We start from the raw sequence: 25,439 nt of genomic DNA on the forward strand, positions 1-25,439 counted from the left end.
CGTTGTGATGATCAGAGAAGTAGTCCCAGTACCCAAATTCCAAGAAGTTCAAGTGTTATGGAACGGAGACCCTTGACGGACGGTCGTTCTTGGAACGGTCTGTCATACCTTCCATCGAGAGTAATGAAGAGAGCAGTAGAAGAATTGCATAAGTATGGGACGGCGGAGTTCATGAAGGCCGGTCATAACCGCGGCGGTCCGTCGACCCAGCCGCATTTTGACAGATTTTCAGCAGGTAGAGTCCTCCTTTTATTAAGTTTTTGTTTTTTATAAATAGTTGTAGAAACCTCGTTTTTGGAGTTAGACTCTCGTATAGTTAGACTTTTGTGGGGGAAAACACTTTTATGTTAGTATTTTTGTTAGTAGATTATTTTGCATATTAGACTTTAGATTGTTACACTTTTCTCTGGAGTTGATTGTTGGTGATTTTATCGATTAATCCGGTAAATTTCTGGATTTTATTCTTTCTCATTGAAGTAAGTGCATGAATTGTTATATTATATATATGAATATTGTGATTATGACTATGGGTAACTAAACTCCATCACTAGGGTTGTGGGAACCATGGATGATAATGAGGTATAATCTATCTAAAATAACAATTCTTGAATAGTGTCTTGCATGTATTGATAGTTCTTTCACTTAGAAGTGTTTTTAACGGATGACCAACGTTAGAACTTTCTTTAATTCTATTTTCCGGACCAAAGAGGTAGATAATAGGAAAATAATTATCAACATAGATTTAGTGTATACTATCTAATAGGCTAGTATTGATTGGTACGAGGTTATAACCTAGTCAAATATCGAATACAATGCTTAATATGAGGTCAATGTAAGGGTTAGTATAGCAACACATGTAGCCGGATCAAGGTGCCGAGTGAAATTTTCTAGATGCCGGACCAAGGATTTAGAAATGCATAACTTATCACTTTGCATGCAAGATACTAGGAAATAATTTTTATAGTTAGAATTATTAAATTAGGAACCTGTGGGGAACACTTAAACCCCAGTTACTTTTATTAATTAATTAAACTCCAACATTTGAATTTGTTAGTTGCCTACTTTAATTTAGCTAGCTCTTTTCATTCATTTAGAAATAACCCCCCCCCACTTTTATTGACTTTGTTTTCTAAGGAAATAATTGACTAAATAATAGTAATAATAGATTGAAGTTAAGTCTGAACTGTTTTCGTCGTGGGAACGATCCCTACCTTATTAGTTGAGTTTTTAACTTGATACGACCGCTTTACTTATTATTTGAGAAGTAAGTTTGAGCGTATCACAACACTTATAACAAAAAGAAAACAAATATTTAGCCGGGACGTTTAAGGAAATAAAAGCAAAGAAACATTCAACTATAACTAGAAAATCACGAAAAACCTATAGTTGGCTAGAGAATACATATTGGGTTGCCTCCCAACCAACGCTTGATTTAACGTCGTGGAATGACGTAGGACACTTGACTATTCAGATTTCATCAAGATGGTATGTCTCGATCACTTCATTCGTCGTTTCAGCCTGCCCCAGATAGGTTTTCATTCGCTGTTCGTTTACCTTAAACCGCACATCCTCCTTGTTCTCCAACTTAACCGCTCCGTGAGGGAATAATTAGGTGATCAAGTAAGGACCAGTCCATTTGGACTTGAGTTTGCTTGGAAACAAACGCAACCTAGAGTTGAATAAAATCACCAAATCCCTAACCATAAAATCGCGTTTCTCAATCGTTTGTTCATGGTACTTCTTCATCTTTTCTTTGTAGAGGGCTGAAATTTCATAAGCTTTTTAGGCGAAATTCACCAAGCTCATTCAACCCATTTAACCTCTGTTCAGCAGCTTCATTCTAATCCATTTTCAACTTTTTCATTGCCGACAAGGCTTTATGCTCTAATTCAACCGGTAAGTGACAAGTCTTCCCATATACAAGTTGGTATGGGCACATACCTATGGGAGTATTGTATGTTGTCCGGTAGGCTTAAAGAGCATCATCAAGCCTCCTTGACTAATCCGTTCTACTAGCATTCATCATTTTTTTACAAAATCTGCTTAACTCCCTATTTGACACCTCAATTGCCCACTAGTTTGAGGATGGTAAGGAGTGGCCACATTATGGCGAACCCCATATTTCTTTAATATTCCCTTAAACAATTTGTTGCAAAAATGGGATAATAATAGCCTTTGGGGTGCCAAATCGGGAAAATATATTCTTTTTCAAGAACGCGGTGACACTCTTCCCTTCATGTTTTGCGAATGCGATAGCTTCCACCCATTTAGACACATAATCGACCACGACTATAAAATGTACTTCATCCCATGAGAACGCACAAAAGAGACTATAAAGTCAATACTCCTCACATCAAATAGCTTAATAACAAGAATGTGATTTAAAGGGAGATCTTGTTTTCTCGATATGCCACCATCTCATTAGCATCTATCACATGCCTTAGCGAACTTATGAGTATCTTGGTGGATAGATGGCTAATAGTAGTGACATTGCAAGATTTTGTGAGAGGTCCGGATACCACTATGATGTCCACCTGGGTGAAGAATGGCATGCCTCCCAAACACTCAACATCTCAACTTCTGGCACACAATGCCGAATAAGCCCATCGACAGTATGCAAGTATGGATCATCCCAAAATAACTTTTTCACATCATACATGAACTTTTTCCTTTGATGAAAGTACAAGTCCGGTGGGATGATATCGCTAGCCAGATAGTTTGCAAAATATGCGAACCATGGAGTCAAGTCTTGAGAGGTGGACAATACATGATCATCGGGAAATGTATCATAAATTTCAGTCTTATCAGCACCTTGATTTTCGATTCCTTTTCTATCAATCACCTCAAAGTCAAATTCTTGCAATAGTCATACCCGATGAATCAACCTCGGTTTTGCATCCTTCTTTGCCATCAAATATCTCAAAGCAGAATGATCAGTATTCACTATAACCTAGTGCCAAGCAAATATGAGAGAAATTTCTCAAAAGTAAAGGCTACTGCAAGGAGCTCTTGCTCAGTCGCGGTGTAGTTCTTTTTGACTTCATTTAGGGCTTTACTAGCATAGTAAATGGGGTGAAGGATTTTGTCCCTTATTTGCCCCAATAGGGAAAAACCAAGAGCAACCCCACTAGCATCACACATTACCTCAAATGGCTTGCTCCAATCCGGCGAAATAATGATAGCTGCAGACACCAAGTTTTCTTTCAACTCACCAAATGCCTTAAGACGGGATTCATCAAAATAAAATTTACACTCTTTCTCAAGCAACTTGCACAAAGGATGCACAATTTTTGAAAAATCCTTGATGAACCTCCGGTAAAAACATACATGCCCAAGAAAGCTTCTCACACTTTTTACAGAGATAGGTGGGGGAAGTATCTCTATTACCTCGACTTTAGATCGATTAACCTCTATACCCTTCTCTTAAATACGATGAACCAATTACCCTCTTCCCCATGAAGTGTCATGTTTCCCAATTTAGTACTTGTTGCAGTCTTTACACCTCTTAAGAACCTCAGACAAATGACTCAAACACCGCTCAAAGCAGTCACCAATCACAGAAAAATCATCCATAAACACCTCAATAGTGTTCTCCACCATATCGGAAAATATCGATATCATACATCTCTGAAATGTGGCGGGTGCATTGACAACCCAAATGAATTCTCTTGAACGCAAAGGTCCCATATGGATAAATAAATGTGGTTTTCTCTTGATCTTCCGGTGCAATAGAAATCTGATTATACCCCGAATAACCATCAAGAAAACAGTACCACCCCTTCTAGCAAGTCTATCCAATATTTCATCCATGAAGGGCATAGAAAAATGGTCTTTTTCGGTCCATGCATTTAATTTCTAGTAATCCATACACACCCTCCAACTATTCACCGATTTCATTAGAACAAGCTCATTTTTCTCATGGGGACCACAATCGTTCCCCCTTTCTTAGGTACACATAGAACAGGCCATACCGAACTACTATCATCGATTGGATATATCACTCCGACATCCAACCACTTAGTAATATCCTTCTTCACTACCTCTTGCATAGGTGGATTTAGACGTTTTTGATGCTCAATACTTGGCATATGATCGGGCATGAGTTGGATTTTATGAGAACAAATACCAGGAGGGATCCTAATAATATCCGTAATACTCCACCCAATAACTCTTTTGAACCTTTTTAATACTTTTACCAAACTCTAAACTTGATGCATATTCAAATATGATGCAATAATAACTGGTAAAGAGTTATCTTTTCCCAAGAATACGTACCTCAGATGAGGTGGTAGAGACTTATGTTCTAATTTTGAAGCCTCCTCAATCGACGGTTTCGTGGGTGGAGATTCGCGATGTTGCATATCGAACTCAAATTTCTTTGGTTTAAAATGAACATTACCTCGATCAAGTGTCGCGACCAATGACCCATACTCTTCAATGCCATCACTATCAAAATTCATAATCACTGTCGCTAATGCTTCTACACCCAGACGCGCTTCATTTTGTACCTCAGATGACTCTTCAACTCTGTAGGATATAGCAGATACCGATTGGAGCTCACTACTCTGTCTCATGGACCTACAAATGTTGAAGGTCACTTCTTTATTGTTCAATCGGAATTTTATATGCCTCTTTTCTATATCAACCAAGGCTCTATCCGTAGCAAGGAACGGCCTCCCAAGAATAATAGGCACCTCAAAATCGACCTCACAATCAAGAATCACAAAATCGGCCAGAAATATGAACGACTCCACTTTTACTAGCACATCGTGGAGTATACCAATGGACCTTTTTACCGTTAAATTGGACATCAGTAGAAGCATCGCAGTGGGCTTTGGGACACCCAAACCCGACTTCTTATAAATCGAGAGGGGTATGAGATTAATGTTTCCCCCAAGATCACATAACGCTTTCGCGAAATGTAATAACCCGATTGTACAAGGAATAGTGAAAGCACTTGCATCTTCTTTCTTTTGAACTAGAAATCTTGTAGCAATAGCACTACAGTGTTGCATTTTATCATCATCCTAAAAAAATGACTGATCTTTTCTTCGTAACCAAATCTTTCATGAACTTGACATCGCCGGGCATTTGATCAAGAGCTACTACCAAAGGTACATTGACAGAAAGCTATTTCAACATCGTTATAAATTACCAGTATTTACCATCCTCGGTATTTTTTACTAACATTTGTGGGAAAGGAGGTGGGTGTCTAGGCATGGGGGTCACCTTTTGAGGCACCTCAACATCTTTTACCGTTTTATCTGCTGACTCACCACTAACCTCCACCACCGTATCATCATCTCTTATCAACTTTTCTACAGCAGATGGCATAGGTGGGTCAATGGTTTTCTTACAACCTCGAGTAGTGATTGCCATACAATGCCTATCATTTTTCATATTTTGGCTAGAGTTGCTAGGAAGAGTGCCTGGTTGCCGTGTGTTCATAGTTACAAACAATTGGGCCATTTGCAACTCAAAATGCTTAATCGAGATTGCATGTGTATCAATTTTCTTCCCTATACCCACTGAGTCATTCCTTAACTCTTTAGTGTGCTCATCACTAGCATGGAACCTCATCATCATTTTATGTATTATATCCTCAACTCGCGCCACACTATCTTCACCATCCCTAGGAGCAACTACACAATTTTGAGGTGGAACATAGGGCACACTCCTATCATTTATCTTACCATAGTTACCCCGGTTGAAGTTGTTGTCACGATTGTAATCTCCATCTCAGACATAATGACCCTCGTGGTTATAATTATCATAGTTCCGACCTTAGTTTTCTTGACCTTGGCTTTAATTTTCTTGATTGGATCCTTGGGCGTTCGATCGAAAACCCCCCGTATGATCATTCACCACATAGTAGCCCTCCTCATAGTAATATTCATCATTTGGCGGTGGTGGTTTAGACAAGTAGTTCACCGCATTTACCTTTTCTGCACTCCCAGCAACATGTTTCAACACAAACCCAAGCTCAGTTCTCATTTGAGACATCTCCTCATGGAGATCATCTCTTACTGAGTTGTGTGCGAATTGGACTGCAAATGTGTTTCTCCCAGTATCTGACTTCCTAGTACTCCAAGCTTTATTATTTTGAGAGATTTTATCTAACTTTTCAACAATCTCGGCATAAGGACACTCCCCATAAGAACTACCTTCTATCGTATCCAACACCGCTTTATTATTATCATATTGTCCCCGATAGAAATACTCTTTCAAATACTCATCATCTATGCGGTGATTTGGGACACTTCGTAAGAATAAAGTGAACCAATACCAAAAACTGCTAACTGACTCTCCCAGTAGTGCCACAAGTTGTTCACTCTGTCTTTGTGGTTTAGTTACTTAGACACCAGGTAGTTGCGTGCTAAGAAAGTATCCCTCATTTGATTCCAAGTGAAGATTGTGTTATAAGGGAGCTCAGTAAACCAGATAGCATCCTCTCCCATCAGTGAAAGAAGAAAAATTCTTAGCCCGATTACATCCATATTCAAATCGGGCCTCCCTACACAATTTTTGCACACTACCTTTACTTTAGCGATGTGGGCATGTGGACCCTCAGAAGGTAGCCCTGAAAACAAACCTCTGGCAGTGAGCATTTACATTTGACTACTAGTTACCACAAAAGTGTGGTCGTGTGGTAGAGGGGGAAAGACAAGTGTCCCATTAGAATCTGCGATATTTTCATAGCCCCTATAGTACTCTTGAGGGCGTGGAGCAGGAGGTTGTCTCCGTACTTAACCTTCCCCACGAATATCTAGTAATACATGGTCATGAGCGTAGACTAATGGTGGCATTTCTGGCTCGACCTCATCACCTTGGATGCTCAAATATTGATTCATTCTTCTTAAAGTACGCTCTAGTTCGGGGTCAGGTTCAATTACGGGTATTCCTTTACTCCATAAGTTTGGGATATAAGAAAGTTAGACTTGTAGTAGACAAAAACAAAAAGAAAAAGTAAAATTAGGAAAATGTTGACTAAACTTCGGTAATAAGCTTAAATTTAATCTAAAAGCCACTTTCCCCGAGAGCGAGGCCAAAACTTGATACACCCAAATTTACTTCTCGAAACGAAGTAAAAGCGGTCTTATCAAGTAAATAGCCCAACTAGTGAGATTAAGATCATTCCCACGAGGAAAATGGTTCAGACTTAACTTTATTCTATTATTACTTCTATTTAGTCAATTATTTTCCAAAAACAAATAACTAAAGGGGGGTTTTGATTAATGAAAGCAATTAGCTATATAAAAGTAAACAAGTAGCAGGTTCAAGTATTGGAGTTTAATTAAGTAATGAGAGTAACTAGGGCATAAATGTTCCCCACAGGATCCTAACTCGGTAATTCTAGCTATAACAATCCTATCCTAGTATTTTGCATGCAAAGTGATAAGTTAGGTATCTCTAAATCCTTGGTCCGGCATCTAGAGGATTTCACTCCGCACCTTGATCCGACTATGTGTTTTGCTTTACTAAATCGTATTTCTACCTCAAATTAAGCATCAATTTCAATATTTGACTAAGTTGTTACTTCGTACCAACTGACACTAGCCTATTAGATAGTATACACTAAATCTATGTTAATAATTCTTTTCCTATTATCTACCTCTTTGGTCCAGCAAGTAGCAATAAGGCGAGTTCTAACGTTGGTCATTTGTTAAAAAGACTTCTAAGAGAAAGAATTATCAATACATGCAAGACACTATTCTAGAATCGTTTTTTCTAGCTAGGTTCACCTTGTTATTTACCCATGGTTCCCATAACCCTAGTTATGGAGTTTAGTTACCCGTGCTAATAATCACACAATTCATAATAATAATGTAAAAATTCATGCACTTACTTTGATGAGAATGAACAAAATCTAGAAATTTACTTGAATAACTCACAAAACACCAATAATCGATTCCGAAAAAGTAAAATTAAATCCCAAAATCAAAAGCTCAATACTAAGACAATAAAACTGAAAATTATCCAAGAGTCTAACCCAAAAAAGAGCTTTTTTGGACTATTTATAAGAAAACAAAACCTAATAAAAGAGGAAAATCTATTTAAGGAAAAATCTGACCAAAATGCGTCTAAGTTGACGACCCTCGTGATGGACCATCGTGGACACGACGGACCATCGTGGTCTTCCGTCTCTCCATACTTAGCTCTTTTTCTACTGCTTTTCTTCATCAACTCTCTAATACCCTCGACGGACAGGTGTGACGGACTGTTGCAAGCACGACGGTTCGAGGGACTTCGTTCCACGACACTTAGAATTTTCTGAATTTGGGCACTGGGACTACTCTTTGTTAGCATTGACAAATGTGCAAGATGGACCGGCATGGCTATGACAGTTTTTCATGAGCTTCTTTAGTCACACACTTGGTCAAAATTCCCCAACATCCTTCAGCAGCCATTATCTTCTCACTACAGTTGACCCCTATGGACCGTCACAGTCATGACGGACCGTCGTGGGGTCCGTAGGTGGTAACTTCCTTAATTTAAGCTCAAAATCTCTGTGTTCTCCTTTGGAAAGATTTCCTGGAAATAAATAGAAAACTACATCAAAATTTAATAAAAAAAGGCTTTAGACACACACTAAACTTAAGGAAAAGGCATTGAAAGTACCGTAAAACCACGGGACATAAGATGTCTAGCCTTTTGAAATTAGAGAGAGAAACCATATTTTCTCTGCTTGCAAGGTTTGGAAATATATATTTGAAGGGGCTGAAAATTGGGTTCAAGGACGATTGGTTTTATCTATTTTGCTCATGGTAAAAAGATGAGATCGGTAAGCGAGCTAGAGACACAAGAGTCTGATATATTAAAATGTTGAGTTGGCACCATGGAAAGAATATGAGAAAAGGGAAGAAATAAGACCTTTCGTAAAACACCTTGGGGTGATTTAATAACTTTATCTCGATGAAAAGGTATTATCAGATTCGAAAATAGTGATATTGGCCTTGTTTGGGAACTCTTTTTTTAAATGAAATGCTTAAATGTGAAGACATATAGCCAGAGTTTGAATTTGTATTTGATAAGAATACTTACTATTACAGATGACTTAGGAGTAAGGTAGACGGTCGATGTGTTTATAATGTTTTGTTAGTATTAATAATGTTTATTTCAGTGAATGTGGGATTTGATAATTCAAAGTATGTGTGCAATTATTATAGGGAGTAAATTTGTGATAATGGGTAGCTAGAAAATCAAGATAGAGTTAGATGAATGAAAATGTTTGATATGGTCACTGTGGAAAGAGTATCTAGAGTTATTCAACCTTGGTTTTGTACATTCTTATGTGACCAACTACTTCATTCTGGGAGTGGTTTAAAGTAGGATTCATTTTCTACATCCATGTGTGTTTTCGCTTCTATGTGTGAGTCCCTAGTGGTGGATCGGGTGTACCCATTATGTGATTGTCCTCTTGGTAGGGTGTCAACCTTGGTTAGACTTGTTCATACCAGTTACGAAAGATTTGGTGTTGTTTGAGAAAGTTAACATATTCTAGTGACTTAACACACACAACTTTGATTTTGAGAATTTATAAGAGAGCTACCATGAAAATTTACAGTTGTTCGATAGACTTAAGATTTATCTCATCATCGGTATCATATTTTGGCCGTATGATTGGATGTGAGGAACATTCAGTCTAGTATTGTCATTCTTAAGCTTTGTCTATAATAGCTACAAATAAAGAATTTTGACAGTGTTGTTAGAGGTTCTTTATGCTTGGTATATTACTCGATGGTGGCTACTTGATTAGTTCCTTTTTTTTATTAGATGAGGTTGATTCTCCTTGATGGTTACTTGATATCTATAGATCATATTTTTATAGCGTACGCTCAAGGAAATATTATATTGTGATGACGTAATCTTAATAAGTTCTGTGTTAGTTGATGAGTTACGAGGGTGTAGTAGTTGGTTCAGTTTCACTCCTAGTTGTAACCAATGCTGATTAATGATTTTATCATGGTTATGTTAGAAAATATCTATTTAGATGGTTGTGTCAAGTCCAGCGGAAGAATCGTCTAGTTGAAGAGTTCACTTGGGAATAGTTTTGATGTTAGTTGAGCTTACATACAACAATAGTTATCATTAATGTATTGAGATGGTCCCATTCGAGGCATTATATAGGAGGAGGTGTAGATCTCTAATTTGTTGGTTTGATACTTTTGATATGAGACCTTGGGTGCAAATATTGTGAAGGAATTGGTGAGGTTACTACCTTTTCTTACCCTCACCTTCCTTTGATCGTTCGAGGATGAACAATGGGTAAATTGATATCTATTGTAACGACCCTTTTGGTCGTTTTAAGTACTAAAGCTTTTTATTTCTTAAAATACTATCCTATTTATAGAGTCTAAATGGTTATCTTAGAATATTCGTAATTACAATTATTAAATTACTGAGGTAGTTATAATAATTAATTTATTTAGTCGTTCAACAAAATAACTTTGAAATTAGTGGACTACTTTTACTACTTTGAAAAAGTAATTTTGTTTGTGGTTAAAGGAGATGAAATTAAAACTAATATTGCGCCTCTTTCACACTTTTATAATGCATCTTGTATAAAAATTAGTAGTAAATATCTTGTAAAGGAGAAATAAGGGTTTAGCAGAGTGAATCCTTACATGCGGCGTTGAAGAGAACCAACGAATCAGGGATATACTAAATAAGATATTAAATTCTCGTATTGATTTATGTCACAGTTGGATTACTAGTATTATTATGTAATTTAGTAGTGTCAAAAAGAAAGAAAAAGAAATCAAGAGTTTCTGGAGTAAAAATATAAAATAAATTATTACTCTAAGTTGTAGTAACTGCATTGGTCATGATTGGATAACGGTGAAATTGTTGTCACTTGTAATCACTGTAAGTTATATAAATTATATGTTAAATATAGAATTGAGGAAGATGCGGTGTAGTTACGGTTTATTAATTAAAGTAGTTGGCATGATATTTTGGTTACAACAATTCTTGAATGTATTATATTATAAATATTAGACATATTTTATTAGGGGAATTCCATTAGAGTGCAGTATTAGGAAGAATTGGATTGTGTGCTACGGATTGGACGAGTTGTCACTGGTTTACCAAACAAGTCGCTTTAATATTGTAATTTATTAAATTGTCATTGTATTATAAAGTGAATTTAATATATTGAGATAGGTAATTAAATATTAGTTGCATGTTATTAAGAGAAATAAATTTTTAACCTTAAGATTGAATATTAAAAATAACTGAATTGGCATATTAATGAACCTCAAGATTAGGAATTTGAGTATACATTTGTGTTTGATGATTTCTGAGTCTAAGCTATACATAGATTGGAAGTGTTTGGAGGCATTGAGAAAAAGAACAATAACTTACTTTACTTCAGTTCTTTGGTGGAGGTAGGTTGTGATTTATGCTATTTGATAGTGAACTATTAATAGTGATTGATATACATTGAATGATATTCTGACGTTTTCTATGTACTTGATTGTATGGTTGTGTGGCTTGGTTGTGTATTTGTGATTGCTCTGAAATCTTGAGACTGTGAAATATATATTCTTGAACCCTGTTTATCGAAGTAATACCTTGAATAAAGAAGGCTTGATGAAATATTATCAATGTGATAATAACTAAAAATAGTGGTATTATTGGATCGGAGTGTCACATTATGACATGATATAATTGTATCGGAGTGTCACATTTCGATAAGGTATAATTGAATTAGAGTGTCACATAATGACATGGTATAATTGGATCGGAGTTTCACGTTCTGACACGTATAATTGAATCCGAGTGTCACATTCCGGCATGGTATAATTGGATCGGAGTGTCGCGTTCCGACACGATATAATTGGATCAGAGTGTAACGTTCCAACATGGTATTCTTGGATGGGAGTGTCACGCTCCGACACAGTAACTTTATAGGAAAAGGATTTTGAATTAACTTGATGTACTCAATCTAAAAGAACTCATTTCCCAAATGAGCGGGTTTGGAGGCATGAGTCCTAATGGGTGTGCTTGATATTGTGATTGATTATGCAGTCACTTGTTTATGTTGTTTGTTTCTTACCACCTATTAAGTGTCAAAGTTATGTTCATAATATTATTCATTTTATATTAGTTTTCATTTTTAATTGGCCGATGATACCTACTCAGTACATATTGCTCCGTACTGAGCCCTACTTGTGTTTTTCTTTGTATTCCTTTTATGGAGTGTAGCAAGTGTACTAACGAATTTGACTTGCCCTCAGCTCTTGTCAGTCTCAGCATATCAGGTTCAAGGGTGAGTTATTCATTCGAGCTTGGGTTAGTTTTTTTGTCCTTAACTGATGTCCTTAGTTTTCGGACATAAATTATTGTATTTCATTTATTTTGGTGTCTTTGATACTCTTAAACTTAGTAATTGGAGATTGGATGTCCTTGTTGTGATGACTTTTAGGTTTTGGAAAATTATATTTAGTAAGATTTTGAGCTTCTACATTATGCTTGTATTTTGTAAGTTGCGTTAAATTTTTTGGTTCTCCCACCTTGGAGGTTAAGTGTGGGTGTCACTTGTTGGGTTTTATTTGCCCTAAATTTCTTACCATAAATAGGTTTTCCTTGTAGGAAAAGGTTTTGGATGGACTAATCCTTTTCTTGTAGGAAAAGGTTTAGGACTCTATAAATAGAGGCATGTTCCTTCTAACTTAATTAGCATTCACAATGTAGTCTTAAGGATTTTGAAATTTTGGTTAGAGGGAGAATTTGTGGGTCACAAGCTTGATACGTTATCGCTTGTGTGAACCTCTCATGTATTCTTAGTGAATTGGTTGAGGTTGTTTCCCTCTGTATTTTGTACTCTCATATTTATAGTGGATTGCTCATCTCCTTTGTGGACGTAGGTCGATTGACCGAATCACGTTAAATCTCTGTGTATTTTGGTATATTTCTCGTTGTCTTCTTACTCGTGGTCTTTCGAGGTTTGCTTTGCTAGCTTCCGCATTTACACCTGCTTATTTACGGTCCTAACAAGTGGTATCAGATCCAGATTCAATGACGGAGTCAGATTCAGTGGTTCGATAATCGATTATTGAACAAGGTTAGAAAGATGTGTTCATCTTGGCGGTGTAGTTCTAGCAGTAACCTTTTTGACAGTAATGAAGATTTTGTTGGAGAAATTGTTTCAGAGAGATTATTTGTGTTGAGACATAAATTTTGCAAAGGAGATTATGGAGAGGAGAAGCAAGTTGTTGAAGATTAAGTCAAGAAGGTGGACAAATTTATTTTGTCAGATATTCAGGCCAAGGGGGAGATTTGTTGGGTTTTATTTGCCCTAAATTTCTTACCATAAATAGGTTTTCCTTGTAGGAAAAAGTTTTGGATTGACTAATCCTTTTCTTGTAGGAAAAGGTTTAGGAATCTATAAATAGAGGCATGTTCCTTCTAACTTAATTAGCATTCACAATGTAGTCTTAAGGGCTTTGAGAGTTTTGGTTAGGGGGGAGAATTTGTGGGTCACAAGCTTGATAGTTATCACTTGTGTGAACCTCCCATGTATTCCGAGTGAATTGGTTGAGGTTTTTTCCCTCTGTATTTTGTACTCTCATATTTATAGTGGATTGCTCATCTCCTTTGTGGACGTAGGTCGATTGACCGAACCACGTTAATTTTTTGTGTCTTTCGGTATATTTCTCGTTGTCTTTTTACTCGTGGTCTTTTGAGGTTTGCATTGCTAGCTTCCGTGTTTACACCTGCTTATTTCCGATCCTAATACCACTCATGACTCGATTTGGTTCGTGACAACACTAAAGTAGTGAGACCTGCTCTGATACCAATTGAAAGTCAAAAGGGGGGTGAATTAAAATATCCTTGAGTCAGCTTTCTACTCTTGTAAGTCAACTCACCTGCACGTTAGTAAAACAAATAAATAGTAATAATAAAATTCCTTCTGTCAATTTCTTACTCAGTTCAGTCGACTCACCTGCACGTTAGTAAAACATATAAACAGTAATAATAACTTGTAGTAAGTAAATAACAAAGAGTTTTTTTTATACTGATTCGAATCACCGATGTGGTGCCTATCCCAGTCCCCTTGGGTTACAAGAGTATCCTTAAGAGCTTGTTGAGAACTTGGGTCTTACAGAATGTTATGATAAAGAGTCCTTAATCTTAGAAACAACCTATATCTGTATAACTTACACTCAGATCTTTCTTTCTCTTGTCTTACAATTGTTTACTCAAAGTTGTACAGAGTTTTATACAATACAAAAGAAGATAACAATATAAGTTCAAGTGAAGTGTGTACATCAGAAGTATATATTTAAACATACTTGTGTTTTTGTAAGGAAAGCTCAAGGGATTTATACTTCAATCAAGGATTTGAGGAATCCCTTGACTAAGGTGATTTGCTAATCCATGTCCATATTAGATATGTGCATAGTAAATATCATTCTTTCCTTCTTGACAGATATGATTCAATTTTGTGATTTGGATAAAGGATCTATCTTGACTCTTTGACTTGATCTGATTTCCTTTCTTATCTTAATGTTTTGGCTCTATTCTTGGTTTGATTGATGATTCCTTGATCTGGTTCTGATTTACTTGATTGATTTACTGCCAATTAATTTGCTTGATTGTCTGCTGCTAACTTTAGGCCATCTGTTAATAATTTGTTGATTCTTTTGATTATACCTTTCCTTTATATAGTAATTGCTAAGATCATGATATATTGCTTTCCATGTGGGTGGTTGCTTGGATCATTTCCTAATTGGATCTCTACGCCTTTATGTAGTAATTGTGGCATCAGAATATATTGTTTTCCATGTGGGTGTTTGCTTGGATCATTTCCTTATTGAATCTCCACACTTGCTAGAATTGTGTGTAATGTGTCAAGTGTCATTTAACAGAATTTACATAACATAAAAAGCTAACACCCGATGGATTTGAAGCATCTTTGTTGTATTTTGAATTGTGTGTCGTGTGTGCTTATATTGTGAATCTACTCCTAAATTATAAAGGGTAATAGATCGATTGCTTTTCTTAGTGTTTAGATGGAGTTGTATTAACTAGAGTTAGTTAGTCAAATCATCTATATTTTAGTCAAGGCTCTTTACATCATTGTTTTGATATTCTTTTGGGTAGAGTTGCCTAGGAGTGTCAACTAGAGTTAGTTGATGTGTGGGTGCCGCAGAGTTGCTGCTTATTTATGCTCCTATCCTTGAGATCGGAGTTTGTGGCTAGTGCTAGCCTTGTTGGGATCTTGATATCTAGATCAAATAGAGTTAGTTGGGTTAGTGAGAAATATAGTTATTGATGTTTATTTTCCTTTGAAGTAGAGTTGCCACAATAAGGGGGAAGAGATTAAGAGTTTAATTCCTAGGTTACAAGAGTTTGTAATCTCAATCTTTGTTCCGTTTTGAATGAAATGAAGTTTGGGTTTAAATCATACGAGTACAAGTTGTGGTTTTCATCTCCCTTGAGTAAGGAGGTTTCCATATAAAATCCTTGTGCTTGATTTACTTTGAATTATTTATTTTCCATTTTATATATTGTCTGGGACTTGGTCTAGTGGTCACTGGTGAACACATACATTTTAACAATCCGGTCTGATGATTCATCACCTCTATGATGTCTAATAGATAACCACATGAAAAACTTCTCTCATAGCTTCTTTTGTTGAAAGTTCTAAATGAGCTTTAAAATCGATCATTGCACTCGATGAGTTATCGTATGCTACACCGAATATATTGCCAAATAATGTAGATCAAGTAGACCAACAAGAAAGATCCCATCGCTCCGAGACTATCATTAGACGCGATCGGTTCTTAAAGCCATAAATGACCCCAAGCAAATCTCATGAAATGTCATGGCACTAAGATTGATAAAAAATAGCAAAAGAGAATCACTGATTGTGGACTAAACTCTAATATACTAGAATATCAATGGGTTCACATTTAAGTACACATAAGCAGAAGCGAAACTCATTTACCAAAAGCCAGTACTAACAAGAGTTGCTAGACAAACCCCTAGCTAGCTTCATCTATCTAAAAATTGAATGATTTAAAGAAACATAAATTGTTGTACTCAGAGAGATGAGGACTCACCAACTCAGCTACTGCTGACTAAAAATAGTACTAAATACGACTTGGATACCGAGCATCAAAACTATATTATCAAACAATATAGGAAAAAAGTATGCACTCAGTAATTTGAATATATTGAGTATGCATGATAAAGATATAAGCTAAACATGATGAATATGTAAAATATTTTGATTCCATGGCCAAGTAAAATGACATGAAATTGAGACATTGAATTGAGATACATAAGTACAAGTTCATACCTGAAAGTTTAACTGCGAGAGATACCAAAACTAACATAAACCATGTGAGCTACTACATGGAGTTCATTGTACTTAACCCACAACAAACTTGTCAAGGTAAGGGATCTGAGTTGAGCTAATGTGCATCCAATAAGCTAATCTATAAAGATTAATCCTACACTGATATGTAGTTGTTGGATTTAGGGGTTGTTACCAAAGATCCACGAACGCTGACCGAAATCCTTCATCCCTGAAGTCGTTTGGTACTAAGTATAACTCATATGGAAACATGCATATAAATAGGAAACAATAATAATATGATATTATTGAATCATACTGATAACTAATAATAGTGAGTAGCTCATATATCACGATAACTAAAATAATCTGAGATATATTTTATTTGACAACATATAAATCGTGATAGTCGTATAATCTAGAGAAATGCATATAAAATAAAATAACTTTAAATCATGAAAATACTTGTATGCTATGGGTTCATAAAAAAACTATTGAAAACATGGTATTATAAATAAAAGGGAAAAGAGTAAAAAATATCCTTAAAATACGTGAAAGGAATAAAAACTTCTTTTATCTATAATTTGATTAAAAATACCCTTACCGTCAATATTTTGGTTCAAGAATGCCTAAAATTTAACTAAAGCTCATAAAATAATAACACTCATTGGGTTGAGTTAATACTCAAAAGACACTCTTTAAGGATTAACTAAACTTTACTTTATTTGACTTAAATGCTCCTGAAAAGTGTTTATGCTCTTCTTAAAAATAGTAATTATTTTCTCAATATAAAACAATACATTTGAAACCATTAGTGTTCACTTAAAATCTCCTCAAAAGATACTTTAAAATGCTTGGACTTTCTAGAAATAGTTATGCAAAGATTCTCAACAATTCTCAACTCAATAGGATTATGTAATAAAATCTATGAACAATGATTCAAACTCGGAATGCACGAATTACGATAATCTCAACAACAATGAATTTGAAACTTGGAATAAAGAATGGAAGTACAATTTAGAATCATAGACCTTAGGATGCAATCCTAGAATTTACTCTTATGGACTGAATTTAGATGTAGGATGTGAAGACAAACTTAGTCCAACATTATGAATAATCTTACATACCTTACAGTAAAATCTTGAAGAAAAATCTTGGAAGATGAAGTGTGGAGAAGAATCATGGATTGAAAACCCTAGGAATCTTAAAAGAATCTTGAACTTGGAGCCTTTAGATCTTGAAATTTTGAAAATATCGTTCTTGGAGTTCTTGATCCTTGAAAGAAGGAGAATTGGGGATTTTGAAAGTTTCATACGCATAATACCGATTTTAGGTTATAAAATGGACTTAGGGAAGTTAATTGAGGGTAATAGGTCAACACTACCATTTCGGGAATCTAAGAAAACCATAAAAATAAAAGAAAATAATCTTTTAATTAATCCCGTCGACCAAAGCAATGATCTGGAGGTCCAATCGTGCCAAATTACTCTGTGGATCACCAAATAGGTATTTATATCACCAAAATATTCAGAGATTGATGGTTTTTTGGACATTTTTCTAGGTAATTTGGAGAGTCGCTTAATAGACAGATTCCTCACCAAATTTCTCAGTCTAAACATGTTGATACTCTGAACACTGAATGATACAAACTTGCTTGTGTTGAAAAGAAAACTCATATACATTTAATTTACTTTGAACATATGATCATTCTCCAGTAAAATGACCATAACCTTTTACTCTGATCACTGATTGATACAAACTTGCTAGTGTTGGAGAGAGGACTCATATAATTTTAATTAGATAGGGCATGAGTCACTTAACTCTTTATATGTTAAGATATATGATCATTTGAAATTGACCTTTATATGAACTCATCCGAGACCTTAGTCAATGGGAATGTTTTGAACTTGACTTGGAGGTCCTTTATGACACTAGATCACTTTCAATACCTTGGTAAAGGACATTAAAACACATGAGCAATAAGGACATGACCTGGTTGAAGTTCATATACTTAGAATGAGCGATTCAGATTTTAAAAATAGAGTTGTGAGGTGTTACAGAATGATTTGGGTTGTAGCTTAGAAATTTTTGGAATGCTACAATAGGGATGTATCCCAAGGAGATATGGATGTATCCGAGAGGAAAATTTTGTAATTTTTTTACATGATAGAAAATTTTGAAATTCTAATATCTTAAGTTATGCATTTACGTAATTTTTTTAGATTAACACATGACATCCATCGACATTGATAATTACTACAACGTATTTTACCGAAGGAAATCCAAACCATTACAAGTAGACTCGAAAAGGAAAAGCAAGCTTTGAAATTTGGCCAGCTGACTGAGTCAGTCTTATTTTGAATTAACTTGTTATTAAATTTTGAAAACTTAAAAATCTAAATATTTTTTATACTTAGGGTGTGTTTGGTATGAAGGAAAATATTTTCCAATTTTCTCATGTTTACTTGGAAAAAAGTTTTGGAAAATTTTTCGAAATCAACTCATTTTCCTCAAATTAAGGAAAATCACTTCCCTTCAATAATTAAGGAAAACATTTTCCAAAACATTCAGCCAACTACAAATTATATATTTTTTTTGGAAAAAAATAATTTTTAAAAAAATATTTTCAATTTCAAATTTTTATTTTTTCACCCGTTTTCCGATACCCACCCTCGGCCACCCCCCACCCCACCCGAAAAAATTGAGTTTGTTTTTAAAATTATTTTTAACTTCAAAATTTCATTTTTTTCATCCCCTACCAACCCACCACCCAAAAATATTGAAGTTTATTTTTAAAATATATTTACAACTTCGAAATTTCATGTTTTTTCCCTACCCTCGAAGCCACCCCCATCTCCTAAATACATTTAAAGTTTGTTTTTAAAAAAATCAATTTCAAAGTTTCATTTTTCACCCCTACCCTAGACCCCCCACCCCCACCTCCACCCCACCTCCCAAATAAAGTTTATGTTTTTTCTTGAAAATATTTTTAACTTCAAAATTATATTTTTTCACCCCGCCCCCACCAGTCCTCCCACCCCCAGCCCTTCAAAAAAATTAATTTTATTTTTAAAAAATATTCTCAATTCCAAAAATTATTTTCTACTCGAATAAAAATAAAATATGTTTCTCAAAAAATATTTTCATTCAGAAACCAAACACTAAAAGTCATTTCTGGAATTTTTCACTGACCAACCAAACGTGAGAAAATAAGTTCAAAATTTACTTGTTTTCCATGAATAAATTTTCTATTAAAATATTTTCCATGGAAAACATTTTGCCTTTATACCAAACACACCCTTAGTCTTAATTTTTATCTTTTTATTTTCGTATTTCACCAAGTAAAGAGAGAAAAATTATCAATACAGAAATCACAAAGTTAAAGCACATCACATTGTGAATACATTTGAAAGGGAGGTATGACCACCTAAAGGCAACAACATTGCCAAAGACTCTTTATGAGCGGATGCACATACGGTTTCAAGATTATAAAACTGCAATTGCGTATAAATCTATTGTATTTGGAATCACATTCCAATTAAAATTACGTGGTGAAGTTATAAAATATGAGGAAACATTGGAAAAGACACTAACTATTTTCCATGCCTCCTATATGATATTAAACTAGCAATACCGTAAAAAGTGTTTTTTTAAAAAAAACTCGGAATTAATCTCATGTCTTCTGGTGAATGAAAAATCATGAAGCCCGTCTCGCTAGAAGTGCTCCATTATTGGAGGCCCACGCAGTTAAAGCACATGACCAGTCTGGAAAAAGACAAAATAATTGACGCCGTGACAATGTGCGCGGGCGTGGAAAATGCGAAAGACGATATAATAATCATCGAGGTGGTTCTCATAACAAAAGGGGGAACGATGTAGGTTCTCAAAATAATCCTTCTAAAGGAAAAGGAGATCATTGCCATCGTTGTGGCCTTAAATGTCACTGGACAAATAGATGTCGGGCACCTGAGAATTTTGTAAATCTGTATCAAACTTCATTTAAAATGAAAGGAAATAAAGGTGGTGCCTCCTCTTCTAATGCCCGGGTAGAGTCACGTTTGACTCTCAAAGATGTTGTTCATACATGATCTTTTCAAAAAGATGATGAGAATGTTGAGGCAAACTTAGCATTAAAATGATGCTTTTGATGGGCTCGATGATATTACTCATCAGGAAGTTGATGACTTATTTGGGAATTCAATTGAAGATTAATAATATAAGTGAGAAATAAATAATGTTCTTATGTTTTTTTAATGTCTTATTTAAAGTTCATGTACTTAAATATTCTTTTATTAAGTTTCGTACTTCTTATTATGTATTTTTATTCTTATGAAGATAAATAAAAAATTTCAAACTTCTGTTGAATCCAAGATGATTAGTGGAGATATGTTTCTTCTGGACAATGCCACAACTCATACGATACTAAGAGAAAATGAATATTTCTCTCAATTATAATGAAAGACATATTTTAATACAATATGCGGTAGTACAAAATTGATTGAGTGCTCTGGAAGAGCAGCCTTATTACTACCTGGTGGAACATTATTGGTAAATGCATTGTTGTCACGACCCAAAACGAGCCGCGAGTGGCACCCACACTTATCCTACTATGTGAGCGAACCAACCAATCTAAACCCCAAATCATTTACCAATAATTGAACCATAATGAACAAAATACAATGCGGAAGACTTAAAACTCATTAATATAACCATTAAATAACTTCTAAAATTTATTACTATCATTCCCAAAATCTGGAAGTCATCACCACAAGAACATCTATCCTCAAATAACTAAATCTAAGAGTATCTAAGAAGCTAAAATAACTAAACAGCTAGTCCATGCCAGAACTTCAAGGCATCACGATGTGAAAAAGAAGATCCAGTCCAAGCTAGAACAATAGCTCACCCTGAATTCTGGTGTGATGAAGACTGGCTAGAGTCGCGGTTGAGTTGAAGTCGATGGTACGTTTGCTGCATTTCCATAAATAACAAATAAAGAAACATAAAAGTAGGGGTCAGTACAAGGCACAAGTACTGAGTAGATATCATCGGCCAACTCAAAATAGAAAGCAATATAAATATCAGATAATAACATAAAATCAACCATAACACTTAACAGGTGACCACAACAAGTACCATAACCATTGGCCACAACCCTAGCACATCTAAGAGGACTTAAGCCTCCACACCATACTCATTTGGGAATTAGGTTCTTTAAATTGAGTATATTAGCGTAATTCAAGATTCATTCTTTTTACTATTCTGGTGTCGGAACGTGATACTCCAATCCTCCTCATATTATATTAGTGTCGAAACGTGACACTCCGATCCTCTACTACTATCCTGGTGTCGGAACGTGACACTTGATCCACTAATACTCTCCTGGTGTCGGAACGTGACACCCTATCCATTCGTACTATCCTGGTGTCGGAACGTGACACCCGATCCATTAATACTATCCTATACATATCATTCGCTATTAAGAGTTTACTATGAATTAGCATAAACCATAACCTACCTCCACCGAAGGTTCGTGATCAAACAAGCTTCTTCCCAACGCTTTTGCTTTTCTCTTCGTTCTTCTCCCTCTCTCGATCGTTCTCCCTTCTTCTCTCTTTTCTTTCTATTTTTCTTATTTAAACCCTTTTTCTTTTACCCTAATTGTCATATAATTAAGTATAAAAGATGATAAAAATAACTCACTATTTATTTCAAGGTTATCTCCTTTAACCCCCAAATAATTGAATTATTAACATTAACCCACTAACTTTATAATTATAAGCAGGAATACTCCAAAACGCCCCTTAAAAACTTTTAACAGAAATCCGACCCAGTCAGGGTTACGCAGCCTGTGACGGCCCGTCGTGCCTGCAACGGTTCGTCCTGCTGAGTCGTCACAGAGTTCAGAGACTCAATTTTATTTAAGAGGTCTGTGACGGCCCGTCATGCCTATGACGGTCCGTCCTGCCATTTCGTTGCAAAGTTCAGAGAGTCGATCTCAGTACCCAATTTTCTAGAGTTTAAGTGTTTTGGAACGAGACCCCCTCGACAGTCCGTCGTGCCTGTGACGTTCTGTCGTATCATCCGTCGACCCAGACAGTTATTACAAAAATAAATTCTACTTCTCAAAACGACTAAACAGGTCGTTACAATAGATACCAATTTACCCATTGTTCATCCTTGAACGATCACAAGAAGAAAAACAAGGATGAAAAGGAGTACCTGAATCCGTAAACAGGTGCGGATATTTTTCTTGCATATCAGCCTCCTTCTCCCAAGTGGATTCTTCAACCGGCCGATTCTTTCATTGAACCTTGATGGATGCAATATCCCTTGACCTCAACTTGCGGACTTCTCTATCTAAAATAGCAACAGGCTCCTCCTCGTTAGACAAATTCTCATCAAGAAGAACTGAATCCCAACGAATGATGTAGTTTCCATCCCCATGGTATCTTTTCAACATAGACACATGAAATACCGAATGCACTCGTGACAGTCCTGGGGGCAAGGCTAATTCATAAGCTACCTCCCCCACGCGCTTCAAAACTTCAAATGGACCAATATACCTCGGACTAAGCTTACCTCGCTTACCAAACCGCATCACCCCTTTCATGGGCGAAACCTTCAGCAAGACTTGCTCACCCTCCATAAACTCCAAGTCTCTAACCTTTCGATCTGCATATTCTTTCTGCCTACTTTGAGCCGCTAAAGGTTGTTCTTGGATGCATTTCACTTTATCTAACGATTCCCTCAAAAGGTCAGTACCCCAAGTTCTAAACTCAAATGCATCAAACCACCCAATGGGAGACCTACATCTTCTCCCATACAGTGCCTCAAATGGGGCCATATCGATACTTGAGTGATAGCTATTGTTGTATGAAAACTCTGCTAAGGGTAAGAAGTTATCCCAATAACCACCAAATTCTATCACACATGCACGAAGCATATCCTCCAACACTTGAATCGTTCGCTCAGACTGACCGTCAGTCTGAGGGTGAAATGCGGTACTAAGATCCAACCTAGTACCCAATTCGGCATGCAATGTTTTCCAAAACTTAGAAGTAAACTGCGTACCTCTATCTGATATGATGGAAAGTGGAACTCCATGCAACTGAACGACTTCTGAGATATAGATCCTAACTAACTTCTCTGCATTGTAAGTCACCTTAACCGGAATGAAATGAGCAGACTTAGTTAACATATCAACAATTACCCAAATGGAGTCATACTTACCCACTGTGTTTGGAAGACCAACCACGAAGTCCATTGCAATTCTCTCCCACTTCCATTCAGGAATGGGCATTCTCTGAAGTGTCCCTCCAGGCCTCTGGTGTTCATACTTTACCTGCTGACAATTCAGGCATTGAGAAACAAAATCAACAATGTCGCGCTTCATCCTACTCCACCAGAAATGTTGCTTTAGGCCGCGATACATCTTGGTTGCACCAGGATGTATAGAATACCTTGAACTATGAGTCTCTGTAAGAATAGTGTGAATCAAATCATCTACGCGGGGCACACATACCCTTCCCTTAATTCTTAAAACACCTTCCTCATCGATTTTTGTTTCTTTAGCCTCTCCTCGCAACACCTTATCTCGAATACAGATAACTTTCTCATCAATAAACTGCTTCTCCTTAATCTTGTCAAGAAAGGAAGATCTTGCCTCCGCACCGGCCAAAAACCCTCCCTTCTCATTTACTTCTAGCCTCATAAAGTCATTAGCCAGAGTCTGAACCTCTCTAGCCAATGGGCGTCAGGAAACCTGTAGGTGAGCTAGGCTTCCCATGCTCCCTGCTTTTCTACTTAACGCATCTGCCACAACGTTAGCTTTTCTTGGGTGATACAAAATAGTGATATCGTAGTCCTTCAGTAGTTCCATCCATCTTCTCTGTCTCAAATTCAAATCTTTCTGAGTAAAGACATACTGTAAACTACGATGATCCGTATAGACTTCACACTTAACCCCATATAGGTAATGTCTCCATTGCTTTAATGCAAACACTACCGTAGCCAACTCCAAATCATGGGTCGGATAATTACGTTCGTGCACCTTTAATTGCCTCGAAGCATAAGCAATTACATTCTTCTCTTGCATCAGTACTACACCCAAACCAGAATAGGATGCATCACAATAAACAATGAAATTCTTACCTTCCACTGGCAAGGTAAGAATTGGTGCAGTAGTCAACAAAGTCTTAAGCTTCTAAAAGCTTTCTTCACACTCGTCCGACCATACAAATGGAACACTCTGCTTAGTCAAGTTTGTCAATTGGGATGCAACAGAAGAAAATCCCTTGACAAATCGACGGTAGTAGCTAGCTAAACCAACGAAGCTCCTTACCTCTGTAACATTAGTAGGTCTTACCCAACTCTTCACCGCTTCGATCTTAGAAGGATACACCATCACTCCATCCTTAGAAACCACATGCCCCAAGAAGGACACTGAATCTAGCCTAAATTCACACTTGGAAAATTTGGCATAAAGCTTTTTCTCCCTCAACATTTCCAATACAATTCTCAAGTGCTCCTCATGTTCTTTCCTGCTCTTTGAGTATACCAGTATATCATCTATGAATAAATGACAAAGAGATCCAGATAGGGCTTAAAAATCCCGTTCATCAAGCTCATGAACGCAGCAGGAGAATTCGTAAGCCCAAAAGACATTACTAAGAACTCATAATGTCCATATCTGGTCTGAAAAGCAGTCTTGGACACATTCGTTGCCCGTATTTTCAATTGATGGTAGCCAGATCTCAAATTGATTTTTGAGAAGGTACAAGCACCTTGTAACTGATCGAACAAATCATCAATGCGAGGAAGAGGATACTTGTTCTTAACAGTTACTTTATTTAGTTGCCTGTAGTCTATGCACATCCGAAAACTTCCATCCTTGTTCTTCACAAACAAAACGGGAGCACCCCAAGGGGATGCACTTGGTCTAATAAAGACTTTGCTTAACAACTCTTGAAGTTGGGCCTTTAACTCTCTTAACTCAGCGGGAGCCATTCTATAAGGGGGTATAGAAATGGGGCGAGTACCCAGCTCCAGATCAATGCAAAAGTCAATATCCCTATCCGGTGGCATACCAAGAAGGTCTACAGGAAACACATCCAGAAACTCACGGACTATC

General features: G+C 36.3%; 1 protein-coding gene across 1 annotated transcript; it reads right to left on the minus strand.

Annotated features, from left to right (window-relative positions):
• Nucleotides 1-2,521: 2,521 nt before the first annotated feature.
• On the minus strand, nt 2,522-5,015 carry LOC138337802 (uncharacterized). The gene is made up of 4 exons (XM_069288231.1): nt 4,276-5,015; nt 2,998-3,310; nt 2,886-2,950; nt 2,522-2,831 (listed from the first exon to the last, which is right to left on the minus strand). Exons 1-4 carry the CDS (start codon nt 5,013-5,015, stop codon nt 2,522-2,524), a joined length of 1,428 nt encoding a protein of 475 aa, XP_069144332.1.
• Nucleotides 5,016-25,439: the final 20,424 nt, after the last annotated feature.

Source organism: Solanum lycopersicum, chromosome 8 (assembly GCF_036512215.1).
Source record: "Solanum lycopersicum chromosome 8, SLM_r2.1".
NCBI lineage: Eukaryota > Viridiplantae > Streptophyta > Magnoliopsida > Solanales > Solanaceae > Solanum > Solanum lycopersicum.

Excerpts from the sequence above, each read along its gene's own strand:
- LOC138337802 (XM_069288231.1), bottom strand. The coding sequence starts at position 5,015 with ATGCAACACTGTAGTGCTATTGCTACAAGATTTCTAGTTCAAAAGAAA. Across the intron at positions 2,951-2,997 it reads CTGAGCAAGAGCTCCTTGCA|GTTATAGTGAATACTGATCA; the intron begins GTAGCCTTTACT and ends GCTTGGCACTAG. Across the intron at positions 2,832-2,885 it reads AAGAAGGATGCAAAACCGAG|AAAAGGAATCGAAAATCAAG; the intron begins GTTGATTCATCG and ends GGTGATTGATAG.